At 41.1% G+C, this 21,201-nt stretch overlaps 1 protein-coding gene across 1 annotated transcript in view; it reads left to right on the top strand.

Moving 5' to 3' along the window:
- LOC105473363 (tryptophan hydroxylase 2) overlaps window positions 1–21,201 on the top strand; it is a 94,510-nt gene that overhangs the window by 22,159 nt on the left and 51,150 nt on the right. The window contains exons 6-7 of the mRNA XM_071071439.1: window positions 9,353–9,549; window positions 16,167–16,302. Coding sequence (XP_070927540.1) covers window positions 9,353–9,549; window positions 16,167–16,302 — 333 coding nt within the window. The remainder of the gene's footprint in view (window positions 1–9,352; window positions 9,550–16,166; window positions 16,303–21,201) is intronic.

The raw sequence follows: 21,201 nt of genomic DNA, 5'->3' as shown, positions 1-21,201 counted from the left end.
AATAAAATATGTGATCGCAAATGCTCTTTACCTGACTGGCCTAGGGGACTAACTGAAAATGCGTTTATGCCTTTATATTTACTCTATGGCATGGCTTAGCAGTCATGGGGCTCCTAACCTCCTCTACAGAAGAGTCCCCGTCAAGCCACGTATGTCAGCTGACTTGACTGTGTTTTGAAATTTAGGCATACTTTAGATGGTTGTTAAGTTGCTGTACTGATTTGTGAGTTTTTGTTTGTAAAAAAATATTATTAAATCATTGTGCTCTGTAGCCTTGAAAATGCTTTTGAAGTTCATTCATTACAATGTCCAGCCAAGGAAACATCTCTGTATTTGGTTGAGTTTGGACTTTTCTCTCCCTTTGGGTTTACATATGCTGCTTTCTTTCCTGGTGAAAATTTTGGTTACAAGTATGACTGAGTGATGATGTCTAGACAAGGGTCAGGAAAACTGAATGGAGAAAATTAGCAAAAAGGAACCCTTGCATGTAAATTGTACATAGGAATAATTGGAAGTTACCAGAAAGTTTGTTAAAATCCTGAATCTTGGCCCGGCGCGGTGGCTCAAGCCTGTAATCCCAGCACTTTGGGAGGCCGAGACGGGCGGATCACGAGGTCAGGAGATCGAGACCATCCTGGCTAACACAATGAAACCCCGTCTCCACTAAAAATACAAAAAAATTAGCCGGGCGTGGTGGCGGCGCCTGTAGTCCCAGCTACTCGGGAGGCTGAGGCAGGAGAATGGCGGGAACCCGGGAGGCGGAGCTTGCAGTGAGCCGAGATCGCGCCACTGCACTCCAGCCTGGGCGACAGAGCGAGACTCCGCCTCAAAAAAAAAAAAAAAAAAAAAAAATCCTGAATCTTTGCTTTTTGCATAGTAATTGAAATATATGAGGCAAGACAAATACATATCTGCCAGACTCTAATGTATAACTACTTTTTCCCCAACATTTAAATTTGTGTTTTGCTTTAGGCTGATTGATTGATTTTCTCACTCAACAAATATTATTTTTTTGTTTTGTTTTGTTTTGAGATAGAGTCTCTGTCATCCAGGCTAAGCTGCAGTGGCATGATCTCAGCTCACTGCAACTTCTGCCTCCTGGGTTCAAGCGATTCTCCTGCCTCAGCCTCTCTGGTAACTGGAATTACAGGCACACGCCACCATGCCCAGTTAATTTTTGTATTTTTAGTAGAGACAGGGTTTCACCATGTTGGCCAGGCTGGTCTTGAACCCCTGACCTCAAGTGATCCACCTGCCTTGGCCTCCCAGAGTGTCGGGATTACAGATGTGAACCACCGTGCCTGGCCTGAACAGCTCTGCATTCCAGGCTCCACCCTGGGTAGCAGGGATACAAAAATGAACAAAGCAACAAAAATCTCTGCCTTCAAAAAGTGTGTATCCTAATAGGGAGACACATTTAGCAGAATAATATTTTGAATATTTTACTTTTTGCTTTTTTGCCTCTGGGCATTACTGATAATATTTTATCATAAATTTATTGAGTGTCCTTTATGGTCTGAATTCTGAAGTCTAATTTATCAAATGCAGGATTCCCAGACTTTTCTTACGAATTCTTGGAAGTCAGTAAATAAAAATTACATTTGTTTTCTGGTTAACCCTTAATTAGAATTCATCATTAACTCCATTTAGTGTGTGTGTGTGTATATATATAATATATATGATTATTTTATATATTATACATATCATATATATAACCATATATATTATATATACACTAATACTATGTATTAGTGTATGTGTATATATATGTACTGCCCAAGAGACCACATGTTTTCTTTTTTAAAGTATCTGCTTAGTGGCCAGGTACGATGGCTCACACCTGTAATCCCAGCTCTTTGGGAAGCTGAGGTGGGTGGATCACGAGGTCAGGAGTTCAAGACCAGCCTGGCCGATATGGTGAAACCCTGTCTCTACTAAAAATACAAAAATTAGCCAGGAATGGTGGCATGCGCCTATAGTGTCAGCTACTCAGGAAGCTGAGGCAGAGGAATTGCTTGAACCTGAGAGGCAGAAGTTGCAGTGAGCTGAGATAGTGCCACTGGGTGACAGGATGAGACTCTGTCTCAAAAAAAAAAAAAAAAAAAAAAAAAAAAAGAAAAGAAAAAAAATCTGCTTAGCAACTTGCATTTGACACAGGTGGTACCACACACAGGTTGAAAACAAGACCACTCGAATTAAGTGACTTGGGTTTTTAAAAAATTATTCTTCTCTTTACAGAAATCTCAGCATATTTGAAATGCTGAGAATTCTTGTTGAAACCCACCAAGCCCAAAAAGCAAAAAGGAGAAACCATTTCAGAGAAATTAAAGCATCAACAACTGGTGTTTATGCAGGAGTCACAAAATACCCAAACAACCACATATATCTCAGTTTCATTCAAAACCTGGGAAAGCAAATCAATGGAAGATAATGGAATGGGATTTTATATATATATGTGTGTGTATATATACACACATACATACTGGCAATATTCTGGGCATATATATACACATATATATTAGTATATATGCTTATTATATATTATATATTAGTATATATAGTATTCTGGCAATATTCAGAATATATATGTGTGTGTGTGTGTGTGTGTGTATGTATATATATGTAGTTGTTTTGCTTTGAGACAGAGTCTCTGTCGTCCAGGCTGAGTTGCAGCGGCGTGATCTTAGCTCACTACAACCTCCACCTCCTGGGTTCAAGCGATTCTCCTGCCTCAGCCTCTCTAGTAGCTGGAATTACAGGCACACGCCACCATGCCCAGTTAATTTTAGTATTTTTAGTATTTTTGTATTTTTAGTTGATGCAGAATATATATATATATTCTGGCAATATTTTTCCAGTCTCAGAGGCATAAGCAATCTTCTTAAATACTCATTCAGTATTTGGCTGTACTCTGTAGACACCTGGATGCAGGTGATACTATTTCGTGAAGGTGGTACCAACTAATGTAGTACTAGGCAACACTATGGTCACTGGCTAAAAGTGAGAGTCATCAATTACTGATTGAAATTTCTACACACCTGGTGTGACATCTCAGTTGTGAGACGTGCAACAAATGCTTGATAACAATTAATTATAAATTTTGTGATGATGAATTCTTTTTTTTTTTTTTTTTTTACTTTTAGTTTAGGTTTAGGGGTACATGTTTGTTATATAGGTAAACACGTGTTATGGGGTTTTGTTGTACATATTATTTCATCACCCAGGTGTGAAGCCTAGTACCCAATAGTTTCCTTTTCTGCTCCTAGCCCTCCTCTCACCCTCCACCCTCAGGAGACCCCAGTGTCTGTGGTTTCCTGCTTTGTGTTCATAAGTTCTTATCATTTAGCTCCCACTTACAAGTGAGAACATGCAGTATCTTTCTTCAAAGGCTCTGTCTAAATCTTTTTTTTTTTTTTAAAGGATTCTGTGGTTTTATTGATTCAACACCATAAATTAGATTTTAGAAATTAAGGTATAGTTTACACACAGTAAAATTACATATATATTTTATTATACTTTAAGTTCTGGGATACACGTGCAGAACGTGCTGAGGAGCGCTAATTGCTAATGAGTTCCAAAGTTGATGCATTTAATCTCTTCTTATTTGTTTTCTGCAACCCTCAGGTAGAAATGTCAATCAAGACAGAAACACCAAAGGTGGGGAAAGAAAGAAAAGATGAGAGAAACAGTCTATTCCAGGCAGATAAACATCTCTTGAATAAGTGAGGCATTTCCTGCCCTAAGGAACATGTAATGAAATAAAATAGTAAATGAGTTCATTCTTAACTGTTTCTATCAGATTTTCCCATTCCCTTACTCAATTCTCTGTTATCTTCTGCTCTGTTTGGTCCTTGCCACTGAGAAAATCCGGCTCTTTTCAAATAACACAATTGGTGCTGTGTTTCAGACAGTCTTGCCATCCTGATGTAAATACTATCAATTGCAGCCTGTCACATCTTCCTCAAGTGAATAAGTGAATTGCTTCCTCACACTGAAGTTCCTCTAAAGATAACACAAGCTGAGAAACTGCATCTCATATTAGGAATTCTAGCAGCAAGGATTCTAGGAGGCAGCCAGGATATAACATCACAATCGAGTATTTTCCAATTCTCCTAATTTAAAAAAATGTGTAAGAAACATAGCTTGCTGTTGGACCTGATGGAGGAGAAGGAGAAGATCAAACAACAGTTAAATAAAATGAAAGCATTGTTGCTTATTCATCTGGCTGTAGAACTTCCACAATTTCAGTCTCAGTGGGGTATATGTCCCTGGATTTCTAAGTGTTTGTTAAACAACTTTGGTCTAACAAGTTCCGGACTCACACAGAATAACTACATCTATACCTGCCCTCAACTAGATTTGTCTATGCATTTTCCACTCCCTCTTCTCTGTAGGCACAAAGCTGGTTTTTCAGAATCACCTCCCTGTCTCTAGGAAGAGTGGAGTTTAACCATACAGGGAGACAGATGCCTCCCACAGCCTTCAATATTTTCAAAGAAAGTTCTTAGTCATCTCTGAGTAACATAATCCACCAGGGAGTTTTCCCTGTTTTCAAGTTGACATCCCCATGGTGACCATTTTAGCTTCTTTCTAGTACTGTTGTCTCTGAACGCTGGTTCCGTATCAATGCTCATACAATCTTAGTTTGCCTTTCTTTGATAAGAGGGCAGAATCTACAGTGAATGGAGACTACTGAAAGTCCCATTTGTTTTTCTCCAGTAAATTAAGAACCTGTAAATTATAATTTTGGTGGTTGTTGAGAATACTGTAATCCCAACTAACTCCATAAAAATGCAGGAGACTCTCTAGATATCCAATTATAATATTTACATATAATTAGTCTGTTGAGGAGTATCATCTTGTAGCAACACAAAATGGTTTTATTTTTCCCACTCTTTACTTTCAACTGTATTGGGTTGAATTCTATTTTCCTGCTGGGAAGCAAGTTCCTTAGCAACATCTAATTTCCTGTCATTTTCAATTATCAGTAATGTCTCGTTTGGGTATTTAAGACCTGGTCTTGTTCATTTAAAACATATTAATCTCAAACTTGATTCAAAGTATATCTTCCCTCTCCTGCAGTTATTTGGAGTGAATGTGTGGATGTGCATGTGTTTTTTTGGGATTCTCTGGTTCTGAGACACTTTGCCTTCCCTTCTCTAGGACCTATTTCTTCTAGAGTTGGGGGCTGCGAGGAGGGAGGGAGGAGGCTGAGGCCCTTTTACATGCTTGCTGGAATGTCAGTGTGAGTAGGTCTCAGGCCACACTCACCCTGGTTCTGACAAATCCTTTTTGATAGAGTGTTCTCTGCTGAAATGGTGTTATTCATAGTTTTCTTGGGTGAGACCATTCCCCCACCTCCACAGCTGCAGAAGTGTGCTCTGCCTCCCCTGGCCTTGTCAGTGACATACCATAGCTGGGGCAGCCCTCAGAGCTTCTTCATGATGGTGATGGGACCACTGTGGTGTCTTCTGCCTCCTGAGAACTGAGCAGAACTGGATGGTGTGGGACTTTACCGTCTTTCTCGCAGGCACACCGCATTGGGTCTCACATGAATGTCTAGATTTTGCTGGGCATTAGACTTAATGTTCACATGAACCTTAGATTTCAGAGAACATATGTTTAGGCTCCCCATGGTACACCATCCTCCCAGGCCTCCAGACACTCTCCCAGGGACTGTCAGTCCCCTGCTCTGCAGTGGTGGCAGCACCTGGGGGCCTGGATCCTGCTGCCCAGTAAGGGTCCAGTTGGGAAAGAAAGTGCCCTACTCCACTTCTCACAGGTGCGATCTCAGGGAGCAGCCTGCTGTCTTGACTTTGAGAGGAGGAAAGAAAGTGCCCTTTCCCTCAAACACGGACCTCTTCACAATGCTGAGCATTTCTGATTCCCTAGTACACTGGTGGATGAGGTCTGGTGAGAGTGTGGCACAAGTGAGTACAGGAGGAGTTTGTTGGTGGTAGGACAATTTGAGCTGCCTCTCACCAAGCCCTGTAAGGAGATGGTTGGCTTCAGCTGCTGGGGAATTTCTGTAGGATGTGGAGTCCTTACGTAACTTTAGTTTTCGACCAGAGCAGAGTTGTAGGATGCTGGAATATGACTTCTGTTATATACACATTACAACATGTGCCCACAGAAAGATGCATGATGACACATAAGTATATATCGAAGGCCCTGAAAAGACCAGGGTACCCCTCTCTTACATGATTTACAAAAATCCCACTAACCCATAACAAATTCAAAGAAATACAACACATTCTCATTTTCCCCATGACCATGATTTTTTTCCCAAATGTCAAATTTCAAAGTCCTAAAAAAATGTGGGTGCCCTGCATTCCTGGTGCCCCAAACACATGTTTATTTTGTTGAGGAGCCAGAAAAAACCTCACAGTCTTACTGAGAAGTTTAAATAAGTGAATAAAGATGAAAGTACTCTTTGTGATCCACAAATATATCCTAGTATCATGATGACATATGATTGTATATGAAATTTTCTACATAGGAATATATACACCAAAAACTTTATTTTAGTTTGGTATGTGAAAAATAAGTTGGGATGTGAAAAAATCAATTTTACTCCATCAGTCTGGAGTACAATTTTTCATTTAATTTGTGTATACTAATCCATTAAGATTACAGCCAGTCTTCAGCTAGACTGACTACGTTTTAAGCCTGAATCCATGATTTTAGACAAGCAGCTTAATTTCTCTGAGCCTCACTTTCCTCATCCATAAAATGGAGATAATAACAGTATCTACCTCATGGAATTGTGAGAATCAAATGGGTTAATTCATATAAAAACACTTAACCTTAAACATATGCCTGGCACATAGTAAGCTCTCAAATATCAGCATTACTGTATGCTTATATTAACTACACAGAAAAATGGAAAATTTCTTATTTTTTTCTGTATTTTGGATATTTTCAATAGAAATGAAGTAGATAAAACTAGTATTTACTTTGTGATCAAATTGATTTTTAAATATTTACCTTAAAGAATTACCTGGGGTGTGGGGTTAGAGTGGTACGAGAAATCTGTTGATATGACCAGAGGCAGACTTACTTCTTACTTGGGTTTAGGGTAGCAGCAGTACATTGCACCAACTTTTAACTCAAAGAGCAGGACAAGTTATCCAGGACAGACAGACAGAACAGTTGACAACACACACGACCACTCATATTTCCAAGACTGTGAGGCTGGAAGTTCATTATTAAGTAACAGACCTATGTAACTCTTTCTTCCTATCCTAATTTACACGTGATCTCTTTCTGCCTCTTGAATATTCAGCTCCCCTCTGAAATGCTGCATGTTTGCAGATTGATACTGAAGGGAAAAGTTTGACCTAACGATTCTTCTCAAATGGCTTTTTGTTATTTCCTTTATTGTCCCAGCCTCATTGCTTTCCTACCTTCTGATCATACACAGCCCTTTTTAGGTTTACTGGCTTACCCAACTCAAATAGAGTTAGTTGAATTTTCTGGAACCAGAGGCAGACCATTTATTACTTATTTCCTTCCATCTTTTCTATTTTTGTCTTTTCATTTCAAGCTTTCATTCTACATTCGTCACAGGTGCGAGGTCTTAGAAGCCTTGATCTTCCCAGAAAATATTTGCCAGGTTGTAATTTTTTATTTGTTATCAACAGCCAAATTTAACCAAGGCTAATCTTGTTCTAATTTGGTTTGTGGAAGACCTAGTCTTGGTATTTAGAGAAAGTAAATGTGAATTTCTGTTTTTTTCTTCAGTATGTGTTATTCACTCATCCCTCATGTACTGCAATTAATTTTTTTTAAACAAAAATAATTAGGGGGCAGGAGAAACTCCATTTGGATCCGAACTTTAAACAGAAAGTATTTTGCCGAGAACACTGAAGTAGGTAGAGGGCTGGGGAGGAGGAAGGCAGCTAGGGATCTGTTTGATAGCCTATTCCTGTTATCATCCTCTGTCTCATTTTTCTCTACCTCGGGGTGCTCCTGAACCATTCCAGCTCATTGAAGATGCCCCCCTCACTGCAGCAACCCTGAGTGACAGTTGCTGTCTGTGCAGGGGTTCCTGTGGTGACCGCCTGCTATAGGCTGGATTTGTAGATTGCAGGGACACAAATCCTAGTTTTATGTGTATATGTTTGGGCTTCCATATGTTGTACGTGTATATTTGCTAATTGCGGAGGCAGAATTTCTGATGCATGGCCGGGGTGGGAAGTGAGGGCGTGCTGCAGGTGGCTGTTGAGTATGTCAAGAGAGGGTTTCTCAAATCCTAATTGAGTTTCAGAATAGGTGTCTTAATCAGAGGCTAAATTCAGATTCAAGTCCCTCAAGCAATAGCTTACAAAAGCACACGTTTGTATTCTCTTCATCCCTGGTTGCATCACAAGGTATGTTCCTTGTCTGTGGCTGCTGGCTGCTATTATATTAGAGCACCAGTTTCTCCTGACTTTCTTTTTATCAGAACCTGCAGGTCCTACCTGGCCAAAAAGTGTCAGCTCAAGTTGTGCCTCCTCCAGGAAGCTCTCTGTGACCACTTCAGTCCAGCACAATGTCTCAATATTCTAAACCAGTCATCAGCACACTACAGTTTATGGGCCAAATAAAGAAAAGTTTTGTTAAAATACACCTACATCCATTTGTTATTGGTTGCTTTTGAGACATAGTGGCAGAATCGAACAGTTGTGACAGAGACTATGTGACCCACAAGCCTAAAATATTTACTTTTTGGCTCTTTATAGAAAAAGTTTGCTGACCTCATTCTAAATTGAGGGGCTTAATGTATGTATCCTTCAGCATGACCTGCAGTGAATGCTCCTTATTTTTTGGTTTGCAAAACTTTCATTTTTAAATTCAGCATAGTCTTTCAGTATCTCCCAGACATTTTGGACATTGAACAAATAATCTCAAAATTACACACTTGAAGATTGGGGTGAGTCTGGGCAAGGGACAGAGAGAACCCATAAAGCAATTTTATTTTTAAGACACAAAACATTTATTTGTTACTGTTGTCAGGTGTTTGCAGAAAATGCTCTCAGAGAATAGTTTTGTACCTAAACCAGTTCCTTCCAGCCCAGAACTATTACTTGTTACTGACCTCAGTTTAAGAATATAAATCTTACCACATTTTTTCTAAGGATGTGTGAAGATATAACTTGATTAAAAAATAATTTATATGGAAATTCAAATACACATGCACAACGTTAGAAGGTTAGCATTTGCTTTAAAAAATAATGCTTAATGGGATCCTTTCAGACGCTCACGTGCTCCACTTTGTCAGGGTCTGACTTGCAATAGGTATTGAGGTGAGAAAATACTTAACTCAGTGATTCAAAGCTAGATTCATTTCGTTTTCTTCTCTCCTGCCTAGTGGTCAGCCCATTCCCAGGGTGGAGTATACTGAAGAAGAAACTAAAACTTGGGGCGTTGTATTCCGGGAGCTCTCCAAACTCTATCCCACTCATGCTTGCCGAGAGTATTTGAAAAACTTCCCTCTGCTGACTAAATACTGTGGCTACAGAGAGGACAATGTGCCTCAACTCGAAGATGTCTCCATGTTTCTGAAAGGTAAGATTTCACACAGGCTGTCTCTTATTAGTCAATATCCTCAATTGCCTTCCAAGGACACAGGTTGTAGCAATGGCTCTTTTTCCAAAAGAGGAAAAATAGTGATTTAAAAAAATAGTTGGCTTTGAGCCAACAATTAGCTGTGACCACCTGTGGGAAGCAGAGCAGGGACTCAGCTGCTTTTGCAGCTCTGGGGCTTGCTGAAGCCTCTTTGTGGCTGGCTGCTGTAAATGTTAAGGCCCAAAGGATATTTACAAGTTCAGCTCTGAGCTTCTTCTGATCCAGGAGCTGATATGCTGGGCTACATGAGTATGAAATGACCTCCAAAGGTGCCTTTTTTTTTTTTGCATTGTTAAAAATTATGTGCTGAATGATGAAATCTTATGGATAATGTTGAATATTAGTGACTTTCCTCTGGGGGAAATCAGGCAACTGTCAGAGGCGTTTGGACCAGAGCAACTCCATCTTGAATACGGGCTGGGTAAAATAAGGCTGAGACCCCCTGGGCTGCATTCTCAGGAGGTTAAGGCATTCTAAGTCACAGGGTGAGACAGGAGGTCAGCACAAGATACAGGTCATAAAGACCTTGCTGATAAAACAGGTTGCAGTCAAGAAGCCAGCCAAAACCCACCTAAACCAAGATGACGATGAGAGAGACCTCTGGTCATTCTCACTACTCGTTAAACACTAATCACAAGGCATTGGTGTGCTAAAAGACACTCCCGCCAGTGCCATGACAGTTTACAGATGCCATGGCAATGTTGAGAAATTATCCTAGATAGCCTAAAAAGGGGAGGAACCCTCCGTTCTGGGAATTGCCCACCTCTTTCCTGGAAAACTCATGAATAATCCACTCCTTGTTTAGCATATAATCAAGAAATAACCATAAAAATGGGCAACCAGTGATCCATTCCACAGCTCTGCCTATGGAGTAGTCATTCTTTTATTCCTTTACTTTCTTAATAAACTTGCTTTCACTTTACTCTATGGACTCACTTTCAATTCTTTGCGTGAGATCCAAGAATCTTCCCTTGGGGTCTGGAATGGGACCCCTTTCTGGTAACAAAACTAGTCAATCAATTAACCAATTGATCAATACTTTATGTTATAATTTGTGTGTCAGGGATTGTACTTGTTGCGGATGTTACACTAGTGAACCCAGTGAGTCATACAGTGACATCATTTCACACTCTCGTGGATCCCTTCACTGACAACACCTCCTTGGAACAACAGCTAGGAAATAGGCTTGTGAGGGGTTGGGGGAAGAGGCAAAGTTTCATGGTGGTCCCGCTTCCTCCTCTGTTTTTCCTTGTGCTTAAGTCCTTGGATTCTCTGCCCTTTTCTCTCTCTTCTTTCAAGTGCTATAGTTCCAAAAGCAAAAACTTCATTGCCTGCTCTCTTTCCTGGAACTTGCTTTTTTGCTTGTCTTCCCAGTTTCTATCAGTACTGTTTTCTCTGCACTCTTCAGGCTTGCCTATAAGGACTCCTCTGAATTCCTACCCACCTGATCCCCCAATCCCATACTCAGTCCTTCTTTGTGTTAGTGTCCAATTATAGCTGTAACACATTACCACAAACTTTGTGACTTAAAACAACACAAGTTATCTCACAGTTCAGGAGCTCAGAAGTCTAAAATCAGAGTGTTGACAGGGCTCATTCCTTCTGGTGGCTTCCGTGCCCTGGCCTTTCCCAGCTTCTAGAGTCCTCCTGCACTCCTTGGCTCGTGGATTCACCTTTCCATCACTCCAACCTCTTGCTTCCATTGTCACATCTCCTTCTCTGACTCTGACCCTCCTGCCTCCCTCTTATAAGGACTCTTATAATTATATGGGCCCCACTCAAATAATCTAGGACAGCCTCTCCATCTCAAGATCCTTAAGTTAATAACATCTGCAAAGTCTCTTTTGCCATGTAAGGTCACATACTCACAGATTCAGGGGATTAAGATGTAGGCATCCTTCGGGGGCCATTATTTAGCCTACCACAATCTCCCCCTGTTGCCACTTATGGCTTCATGACATGTGGTAAATCTGTCCTTTTCTTTCCATTCTACTGCTACCACCCAAATTGAGGTTCCTCATCATTTTATAACCTTGATGCCTATATTTTCTTCCCTTAACTCTCCACTGCCCATAAACATTACTTTCCAAAACATTACTTTTTTTCTGACATCTCTGCTCAAAAACTATCATTGGCGGCCGGGCGCGGTGGCTCAAGCTTGTAATCCCAGCACTTTGGGAGGCCGAGATGGGCGGATCACGAGGTCAGGAGATCGAGACCATCCTGGCTAACACGGTGAAACCCCACCTCTACTAAAAAAATACAAAAATCTAGCCGGGCGAGGTGGCGGGTGCCTGTAGTTCCAGCTACTCGGGAGCCTGAGGCAGGAGAATGGCGGGAACCCAGGAGGTGGAGCTTGCAGTGAGCTGAGATGGCGCCACTGCACTCCAGCCTGGGCGACAGAGCGAGACTCTGTCTCAAAAAAAAAAAAAAAAAAAAAAAAAAAAAAAAAAAAGAAACTATCATTGGCTCCCTCTTGTTTTCACTGGGACTGGCAAACTTGTTTTGTAAAAGGCCAGATGGTAAATATTTTAGGCTTTTTGGGCCAAGAGGCAAAATCAAGGCTATTACATAGGTACTTTTATAGCCATTTAAATGTGTCTGTTAAAAAATATAGAAACTGGCTGGGTGTGGTGGCTCACGCCTGTAATCCCAGCACTTTGGGAAGCCAAGGCCGGTGGATCACTGGAGGTCAGGAGTTCGAGACCAGCCTGGCCAACATGGCGAAACCCTGTCTCTACTGAAAATACAAAAATTTTTGTATTTTCTGTAGTCGCAGCTACTGGGTCTGCAGGACGCCTGCAGTCCCAGCTAGTTGTGGGGCTGAGGCACGAGAATCGCTTGAACTTGGGAGGCAGAAGTTGTAATGAGCCGAGATCGTGCCACTGCACTCCAGTCTGGGTGATAGAGTGAGACTCTGTCTCAAAACTAACAAACAAAACTATTCTCACTTACGGGGTGTGCAAAAACAGGCAGTGGGCTGGATTTGGCCTGCATGTGATAGTTTACTGATCTCTGTTTTACACGCTCAAGTTTGAACAGCTCAGCCTCAATCCGAGGCCCTGACCCAGGTTTCCAAGTTAGTTTCCTGCTGCAACTGCCCTGTACAAACCCTCTGCCCTTGCTGTGGGCTCTCTTTACCTTTGCTGAAACTCTGTTCCTTACTAGAAAATTTCATCTCTTCTCCACCTACTCAAATTCTACCTGTTCTTCAGGACTCACAGCAAATCCTGCCTCCTTCATGAATCTTGATCGTAGCAGCCACCATGATCTCTCCCACTCTGATTTCATTCTGTGTTATGTGTGAACATCATCTACTATGTTTGTTATTGAGGAAAAGAGATTGAGAACTACGGATCAGTATCACTTAATTAACACCTAATTACATCATGCCTTACGTTGTTGTTTAACTAGACTGTATTCTCCTGTCTCGTTCTTCTTTGTTTCCCACAGAGCTATATGCATGTTACCTCTTTACCAAGAGCTCCTTATATGGAGATGGTTTTTTACTGCATTGTTCCCCAAACCCCAATAGTTAGAATATCACCTCATAAATATTGCCATATTTGCTCCCCCAATTAATATTCTTATGAGAGGCAGTATGGTCTAGTGGCTTGGACCATAGACCCTGGATGTAGAATGTCAGGGCTTGAGTCCCCACTCTGCCCCTTCCTAGCTATGTGACCTTAGAAGAGTCACCTTAACCTTTCTGTGTCTCTGTTTCCTCCTCTGTCAATGGAGATAGTAATTTTATCTACCTCACAAGGTGGTTGGGAGGAGAAATTAATTGATATACCTTAAAGGCCTAATGTGCCTAACACACATTAAGCATAGCAGAGTCTTAGCTATTTCTTTTATTATTGTTTTCCACAACCCTTGGTGAACTGGATATATCGCCTAGTTTGTATCACACACTGGCATGTAGATAGTATGATTTAAGTATAGGTGTCCTTATATAATTTCATTGACTCACTTTTAAAATACCTAATTTATTTAAAACAGAAACTTTTAAAGCAATGGTATCTACAGATTCAAAGTTCTTGATGTCATGGTTTTATATATTTTTTAATTCACATAAAAATAAAATACGTAACTATTAAAATAAAAAATGTTCCTCTGTGTACTGTTATATATGTCCCACATGTGGGATATACTGGCTTAATTGATGTAATATGGAAAAAGAAGAAAATACACTTATCTTTTTGATATTCACCAGGGAATAATCCAAAGTGAAGGCTTTTGGAATGAGCATAGTGCTGTTCAAATTATGGGTCTGAGGATACCTGAGAACAGGTTATTTCCAGCAGGTACCAGAAATCCCAGGATGGGCCTGTTTTATAAGCTTAGTTGGTTCTTGCCTCTTAAGATCATTTTCAACCATTGTGTGGTACTCTCCTAATGAGTTCAAGTTTTCAGAATGGGAACCTTTACAATGCTAGAATCAGGGATAAGAATAGCCTTCCAGAACATTATGCTAAGTGAAACAAGCCAGACACAGAAAGAAAAATACTGCATTATCTCATATGTGGAATTTGGAAAAGTTAAATACACAGAAGCAAAGAATAGAACAGTGGTTACAAGGGGCAGGAGATGGGGTAAGTGGGGGAGATATTGGTCGAAGAGTACAAAGTTGCAGTTAGATAGGATGAATAAGTCTAGAGATCTTTTTTTAATAATTATTATTTTTTAGACAGAGTCTTGTTCTGCTGCCCAGGCTGGGGTGCAGTGGCACAAGCTCCGCTAATTGCAACCTCCACCTCCTATGCTCAAGCAATTCTTGTGCCTTGCCTGTGTTCCCCGAGTAGCTGGGACTACAGGTGCGTGCTGCCTATGCCAGCTAATTTTTTTATTTTTAGTAGAGACGAAGTTTTGCCATGTTGCCCAGGTTAGTCTCGAACTCCTGGCATCAAACCATACCATCCACCCACCTTGGCTTCCTATAGTGCTGGGATTACAAGTGTGAGCCACAGTGCCCAGTAATCCAGAGATTTAATGAATAGCATGAGGACTATAGTTAATAATACCATATTACATAAGGGAAATTTGTTACTAAATTTTATGTGCTCTTACCACACACACACACACAGACACATACACACACACACATGTGCACATATAACTATATGAGAAGAAAGATATATTAATGAACTTGAATGTGGTAATCATTTCGTTATTGCAGTAAGTCCTCACTTGACGTCATTGATAGGTTCTTGAAAACTGTGGCTTAAAGTGAAACGATGTATAACAAAACCAATTTTTCCCCTCATCAACATTATGACAGTACAATGTTGAAGGAAATGATATTATTCTGGGCACTGCTTTATGTCATTTCACTTAAAGACGCAATTTCCAAGAACCGTTTGATGACGTTGAGGACTTACTGTACGCATGTATCAAAACATAAAGTTATACATCTTAAGTATATACAATTTATATTAAAAATAGAACTGCTCTTGTGAGAAGAGAATAGAGCATAAAGCAGCTATTTAAAAATAGTCATGTACCACATATAGACTTTTCAGTCAACAATAGACCATATGCATAGTGGTGATCTTATCAGATTATAATACTGTATTTTCACCATACCTTTTCTATGTTTAGATATGTTTAGAGATACAAATACTTACTAATGTGTTACAATTGCCTACAGTATTCAGTATAGTAATGTGTTGAAATGATTTGTAGCCTAGAAGTAGGCTGTACCATCTAAGTTTCTGTAAGTACACTCTATGAGATTTACACAACAACAAAATCACCTAATAATGCATTTCCTAGAATGTATCGCCATCATTAAGCAATGCATGACTTTATACAACAATTTAATAAAATGTGTATTTGGGAAAAAAAAAAAAAAAGAATAGCCCTTCTATTGTAAGTTTTCTGGGCCTTCCTGAGAAGAAAACATTATGTAACCCTTAGACTGAGAACACTCACAACTAATTGAATTAGTGGTATAGGACAGTTTTATAGACTTTATTGTATTCTTACTTTGTTTCCTCTTACCATAAACCAATAGAGCATGTAGGGCTTTGGTGTACCTCTTTAAATCATGATAATTAATATAACATCAAAGAAAACAATATAGAATGAAGGAGTTAGCGGGTATGGGCAATAGAAAGCCTCAGTGTGAACTGATTTGAAAATGCTAGTGAAGTGGGTGCTTGGCTGTGTGTCACTGAACACATGCACACAGAAGAGATCCCTAGGAAGGTCTCTTAGAAAGATACCAGGTGATGTGGAACCACACAACACCTGATTTCTGAGATTTCTTATCCTAATTGGGCTTCTGAATTTAAATCTCTAAATACTTTTTTCACCCTTCTTTTCATTTTTTTGAATGTCTTGTTCTCCTGGAAACCATCATTTGAGAGTGATTTTAGTCATCAGAAGCACCAAACATGAAAGCTGTTAACAGTATATGTCATTCAGTTGTCAAGAGGTTTATGACCTTGATTACTTTGTTTCTGGATCTTCCTTATAAATCATAGAAGCTTCTGCTTGGGCCTTCAAGTCTTTCTGGGTTAATATTTAGTTGACTCTTTCTGTTGCCTTTTTAGAAAGGTCTGGCTTCACCGTGAGGCCGGTGGCTGGATACCTGAGCCCACGAGACTTTCTGGCGGGACTGGCCTACAGAGTGTTCCACTGTACCCAGTACATCCGGCATGGCTCAGATCCCCTCTACACCCCGGAACCGTGAGTACCTACATTAAAGCCCAGGCCGGACAGAGACCACCACACCACAAAGTGGTCAATGATCCCTTTACTTGAAAATGACTTAGGCCCTGTTTTACTTCCAAACTAATTTCTTTGAGTCAGTGAGAGTCACATCACTCACCTAAAGAAAAAAGGGCTCACTGAAGGTTCAGACTCCTCAGCTGGGTCCGTGGGGGTTCCTGATATTCCAGCTCTGGCTCATTGCTCTAGCTTTACCCCAACACTGAGCCATCTGCTTGGCCAGATCTCCATTTCTGATGGGGAAGAGAAGGCACAGAAGTGTAAAGTAGACACTAACACATGGTCAGAACATGTGAGGCTCTCTCATTAGGAGGCCTCTTTCGTGTGAAGGAGGTTCATGTCCACACACCATAGCAACTCATTACTAATCCCCTCTCATCTCTTTCATCACCTCCAAACTCAGAACTCTGTGCTTTGCTCTGCCTGCCATTTTAGTTTCTTGACCACTTCTCTAGTCCTGCCCGTCACCTCCAGATATAGATGAGGTTTGTGATTCTGCTCTGGTTCTGTCAGTTTTCCTTTGGGGCTTTTATCCATTCTCTCCTGGACAATGGGTAAGCTGGGAGTGGGGAGAGAAGCTAAGAGGTGATGCTATACTGCTCTGACATGGGTAGGAAGCAGGAGTAAGCTGGGAACACCCACATGTTAATCATTTGGCCTAATCACACATGGGATTGCACAGTCTCCAAGTGTGAAATGCCCTGTATCATATTTCTTTGAGTGCTTTAAAATATGTAACAAGTATTTACTGGGAGACAACTACATGCTTGGATTGTCTGGGAATGAGACAGCATTCCTGCCCTTCCAGGTGAATGGTGAAGACAATGGTTAGCATACAGACAGACAGATAGGTAATATGGTGTCAGGTGTAAGTGCTTCCATAAAGAGCTAATAAGTGCTGTGAAGACAAAGAGAGCATGGGGAGGAGACAGAGCGTCCTGGGTGCTGTTTTTTTGGATTGGGTCAGTACAGCTTCTTGGTAAACAACATCTGAGCAAAGACTTGAATGTGTATATGATGGGGTGGAGAATTTCAGGCCGAGAGAACAGCAAAAGCAGAGACCCTGAGGCTGGGAGCTCTGGGGTTCTTTTGCCTTCCTGGGCTCCATTAAAATGAGTGCCTTGCTTTAATCTTACCCCACTGTTCTTCAGGCCACTCAGGGTATCGCTTTGCTTATGATGCTGCTTTACTTGAATGCACTTGTGGTTAATGGGTTGCCATGGTCTTCACTGGGGAGCAGAGAAGCTTTTGAGGTTCAAGCAGTTAAGTAGCTGATGGTAGTGGAAGTGAGCAAGGATAAGTCAAGTCTCTGAAGCACCCCTCCTCTTCCTAGGCTGGCATAAGGCTCACTGTCCAGGTAAGTCCCTGTCGGGTCACTACATTTTTTTTTTTAAGCTTTTTTCAGCTTCCCTGAAAGTGTTTTCAGGGTAAACAAAGGTTACTTATAGGACCCCAGACATTTGGAAAAGAAATGCTTCTTTCAGTGGAGTGAGTGCTCAAAGAAGCATTGTCAGAGTTAGAAAGGCAATCTCTAAATCTAGCCCAGAGGGTTTACAAATGGCCCTGTTTACAAATAGAAGGCACTTTGTTAGTTCCCATTGAATAACTGGCCCTCCTGAGACCTGTGATAGCGTGCCAATAGGTATGCAGAGAGAGAGAGAGGCAAAGAAATGAGATGTTAGCCACAGAGGATACTGTGTTGCATTTTTACCAAAGTACTTTCGGCCAATTCATTCAGCAAACATTTATGTGCAATGCTAGCAGGGCGGTGCAGTGGATTCAGAGATAAATAAAATATAGTAGCTTTTTTTTTTTTTTTTAAGCAGCTCACATTCTGGCAGCAGAGATAGAAACATAAATAACTAGGAAATAGTGTGGTTAGGGTTATAATTAGTGTGTGTACAAAGTGCTGGAGAGCACAGAGGAAGGCACAGTCCTGAAAGGCTTTTCAGAGAACGTATAACCTGTGTGGGGGTCTGGAAGGATGAGCAGAAATTTCATTTTTGTACAAGGCTGGGTGGGGAGTGAAGGGGAAGCTTTCCAAGTCAGGAGAAACAGCAAGTGCAAAGTTGTGGAGACACGCAAGAGGCATACACGTGCAAGGCTTGTTAGACCAGAATAGCCAGGGTACAGTTTATGTAGTAGGGATGAAATGTATCTTCAGGCCATGTTATAAATGACCATTTGTCAAACTAGGACATTTGGACTTTATTCTGTAGGCAATAAGGAGCTATCCAAGGTTCTTAGGCATAGTCAGGTATGTGTATTGGAGAAAAATGACTGGGGTAAGGACTGGGGAATTGTTGAGAATGAACCACATGGAAAACCGGCTGGGGAGCTCACATTCTATGAAGGAATATAGTTCATAAGGTGTGGAGCTAGGTGAGGTCAGAGGTATAGTACAAGAGAGCACCTATTTGATGCCCTCTTAACACCATAGAGATGGAAGTAACAATATCCAGTGACTACAATAGGATTGAGATGAGGGGAGGGCCCCTAAGGTAATGCTAAGGTTTTTGTTTGGGATGCTGAGTGGAAAGTCATTTCTAATAATGACTGAGAATATTGGAGGAGGATCAAGCTTGGAGGGAAGAGAAAAGGAAAGAGGGAGGGAAGAGGAGGATGGGTTTAGGGTATGGTGTCTGTGAAGTGCCTATGGCTGGAACCTCCAGATGGAGAAGTTTCTCGTAGTTACAAATAAAGATGATAAGCTCAGAAGTGAATACAAAGCACCCACAATAGATTTGAGTAATTATTTTTCTCCCAAGTCTCCTATGACTACACAGATAAGAGGAGACTAAGTCAGAGGATGGAAACTTGGGATTCCCTAACTTGGGGTTGTTTTTACAAGCCCTTTATTTTTTGTGGGTTTCATATCATTTGTATTTTTTTTTTTTTGACAGAATCTCACTCTGTCACGTGCAGTGGTGCAATCTTGGCTTACTGCAACCTCTGCCTCCCGGGTTCAAGCAATTCTCCTACCTTAACCTCCTTAGTAGCTGGGGTTACAGGCATGCACCATCATACTCAGCTAATTTTTTGTATTTTTAGTAGAGATGGGGTTTTGCTATGTTGGCCAGGCTGGTCTTGAACTCCTGACCTCGGGTGATCCACCTGCCTCGACCTCCCAAAGTGCTGGGATTACAGGCCATTCATTTGGTTTTTTAAATTATTACTTTATGAATAGGTAATACATATGCATAATTCAGAATTTAAAGTGCACTAAAAGGTATATACTGTGAACAGTGAGTTTCTTTCCATCCTCTGTCCCCTTGATACCCAGTGCATCCTCTCCAGAGGCAACCACTGCTACTAGTTTCCATTTCATCCTTCCAGAAATATACTATGCCGACAAAATTCTCTGTAAAGATCTTTTTAATCCTTGTCCCTTCTCAGCCACATAGTTTGAATCTATGGGTACTATACTGGGAGGGATGTTTCCTGCCCAAGCACTTTCACAGGCATTGTCTTCGTAATGAAATCCCATTTCCTCAATTGAAAACCAACTGGAGGGCAGATTCTCCAATTTATGAAGTTCAGCTTGGCTACTGTGTTTGGTGCTTGTACTGTGCTTCCAAATAGCTGCTTTCAATTGCTGAACTGTTGTAGTGGAGGCTGCACTAATGAGACAAAGGTGAGCCCTGAAGACCCAGGTAGAAAGGAGCATGAAGCAACAAAAAAGACATTATCTGAAAAGAGAATTTTATTTTCGCTTTCAGTCTGGTAGAATGGATTTTGCCATCACAGCTTTCAACACACACTGGATTTTAAGCATATCTTCGACTTCTTTTTACATTTTACAATTTTAAAGGCTCTGACTTCTCTAAACCTGGTACACTGGAAACCAAACCTCGCCATTACACAATATATTCCTGTAACAAATCTTCACATGGACCCCCTGAATCTATCAAAAGAAAAAAACAGTGATGGCAGATTAGACTGGTTTCCTGGGCGAAAGTTTTCCGGCCTGGAGGACAATAGAGAACCCCTGGTGAATTAGTGACTTCTGGTTTTCCTGGTGGGAGGAGTTGCTTTTCTATGCATTAATGCCTGGATTGAAAGGTCACTGATCTGCTAGAAGAGGAAATGGACTCTTTGCCTTTTCTCCCTTTGAGCAGTGCCTGAGGCAATGAATCTGCATTTCAGTATTGCCTGGCTGCATGCTTTGATCAGCTGTGATTGCAATGTTCTCACTAATCGGGTAAGGAAGTTTGCAAATAATTTCCTTTAAAAAAAATCAACTGGGCCAAATTCAGTTATTCCAATTGTACCTTCCCTCTCACTCACTGGAATGAGAGGGAAAGATGCAGAGTTCCAAGTTATGTGGCTATGTGAGCATCGCCTGGCATGTGTACAGTGGCAGAACAAAATCTTGAGAAGTTCTCAATCTCCCTGATCTCATTTTTGTCTCTCTGGGAAGTCCATTGTGCGCTCTCTCATGCTATGCCCTCCTGCCACCTCATCTTCTTTTAGAACAGGGTTACTTGCAGATCCGAGGCAGAGAGGGTGCAGTGTATCAGGAAAGCAGTCCTCCTTCAACCCTGGGTCCTGTGGATCGGAATGGAGAGTCAGGCAGAGAGAGGAAAGAGAGAGAGAGAGAGAGAGAGAGAGAGAGAGAGAGAGAGATTGAGAGAGAGAGAGAGATGGCACAAACCCTGGCAACTAGCAGAGTGTGAGCCCCTAAGGTTCACGGTCAGGTGCCTCAGTGGTCTGTTTAAAAGGCAAAGTGGGGGCGCAGTCTGCTAGGTAGGAACGATAACTCACAGTTCTTTTCACTGGCTGCCAGCTTGGTATATATGGGTGCGGTGTTCTATTTCTAATGCCAAGGCAGCATCCTTTGCTGTGTTGTTCCTATTC

Source organism: Macaca nemestrina, chromosome 10, assembly GCF_043159975.1.
Source record: "Macaca nemestrina isolate mMacNem1 chromosome 10, mMacNem.hap1, whole genome shotgun sequence".
Taxonomy (NCBI): Eukaryota; Metazoa; Chordata; class Mammalia; order Primates; family Cercopithecidae; genus Macaca; species Macaca nemestrina.
The sequence above is the reverse complement of the archived record's forward strand: the minus strand, read 5'-3'. Positions and strand labels throughout refer to the sequence as shown.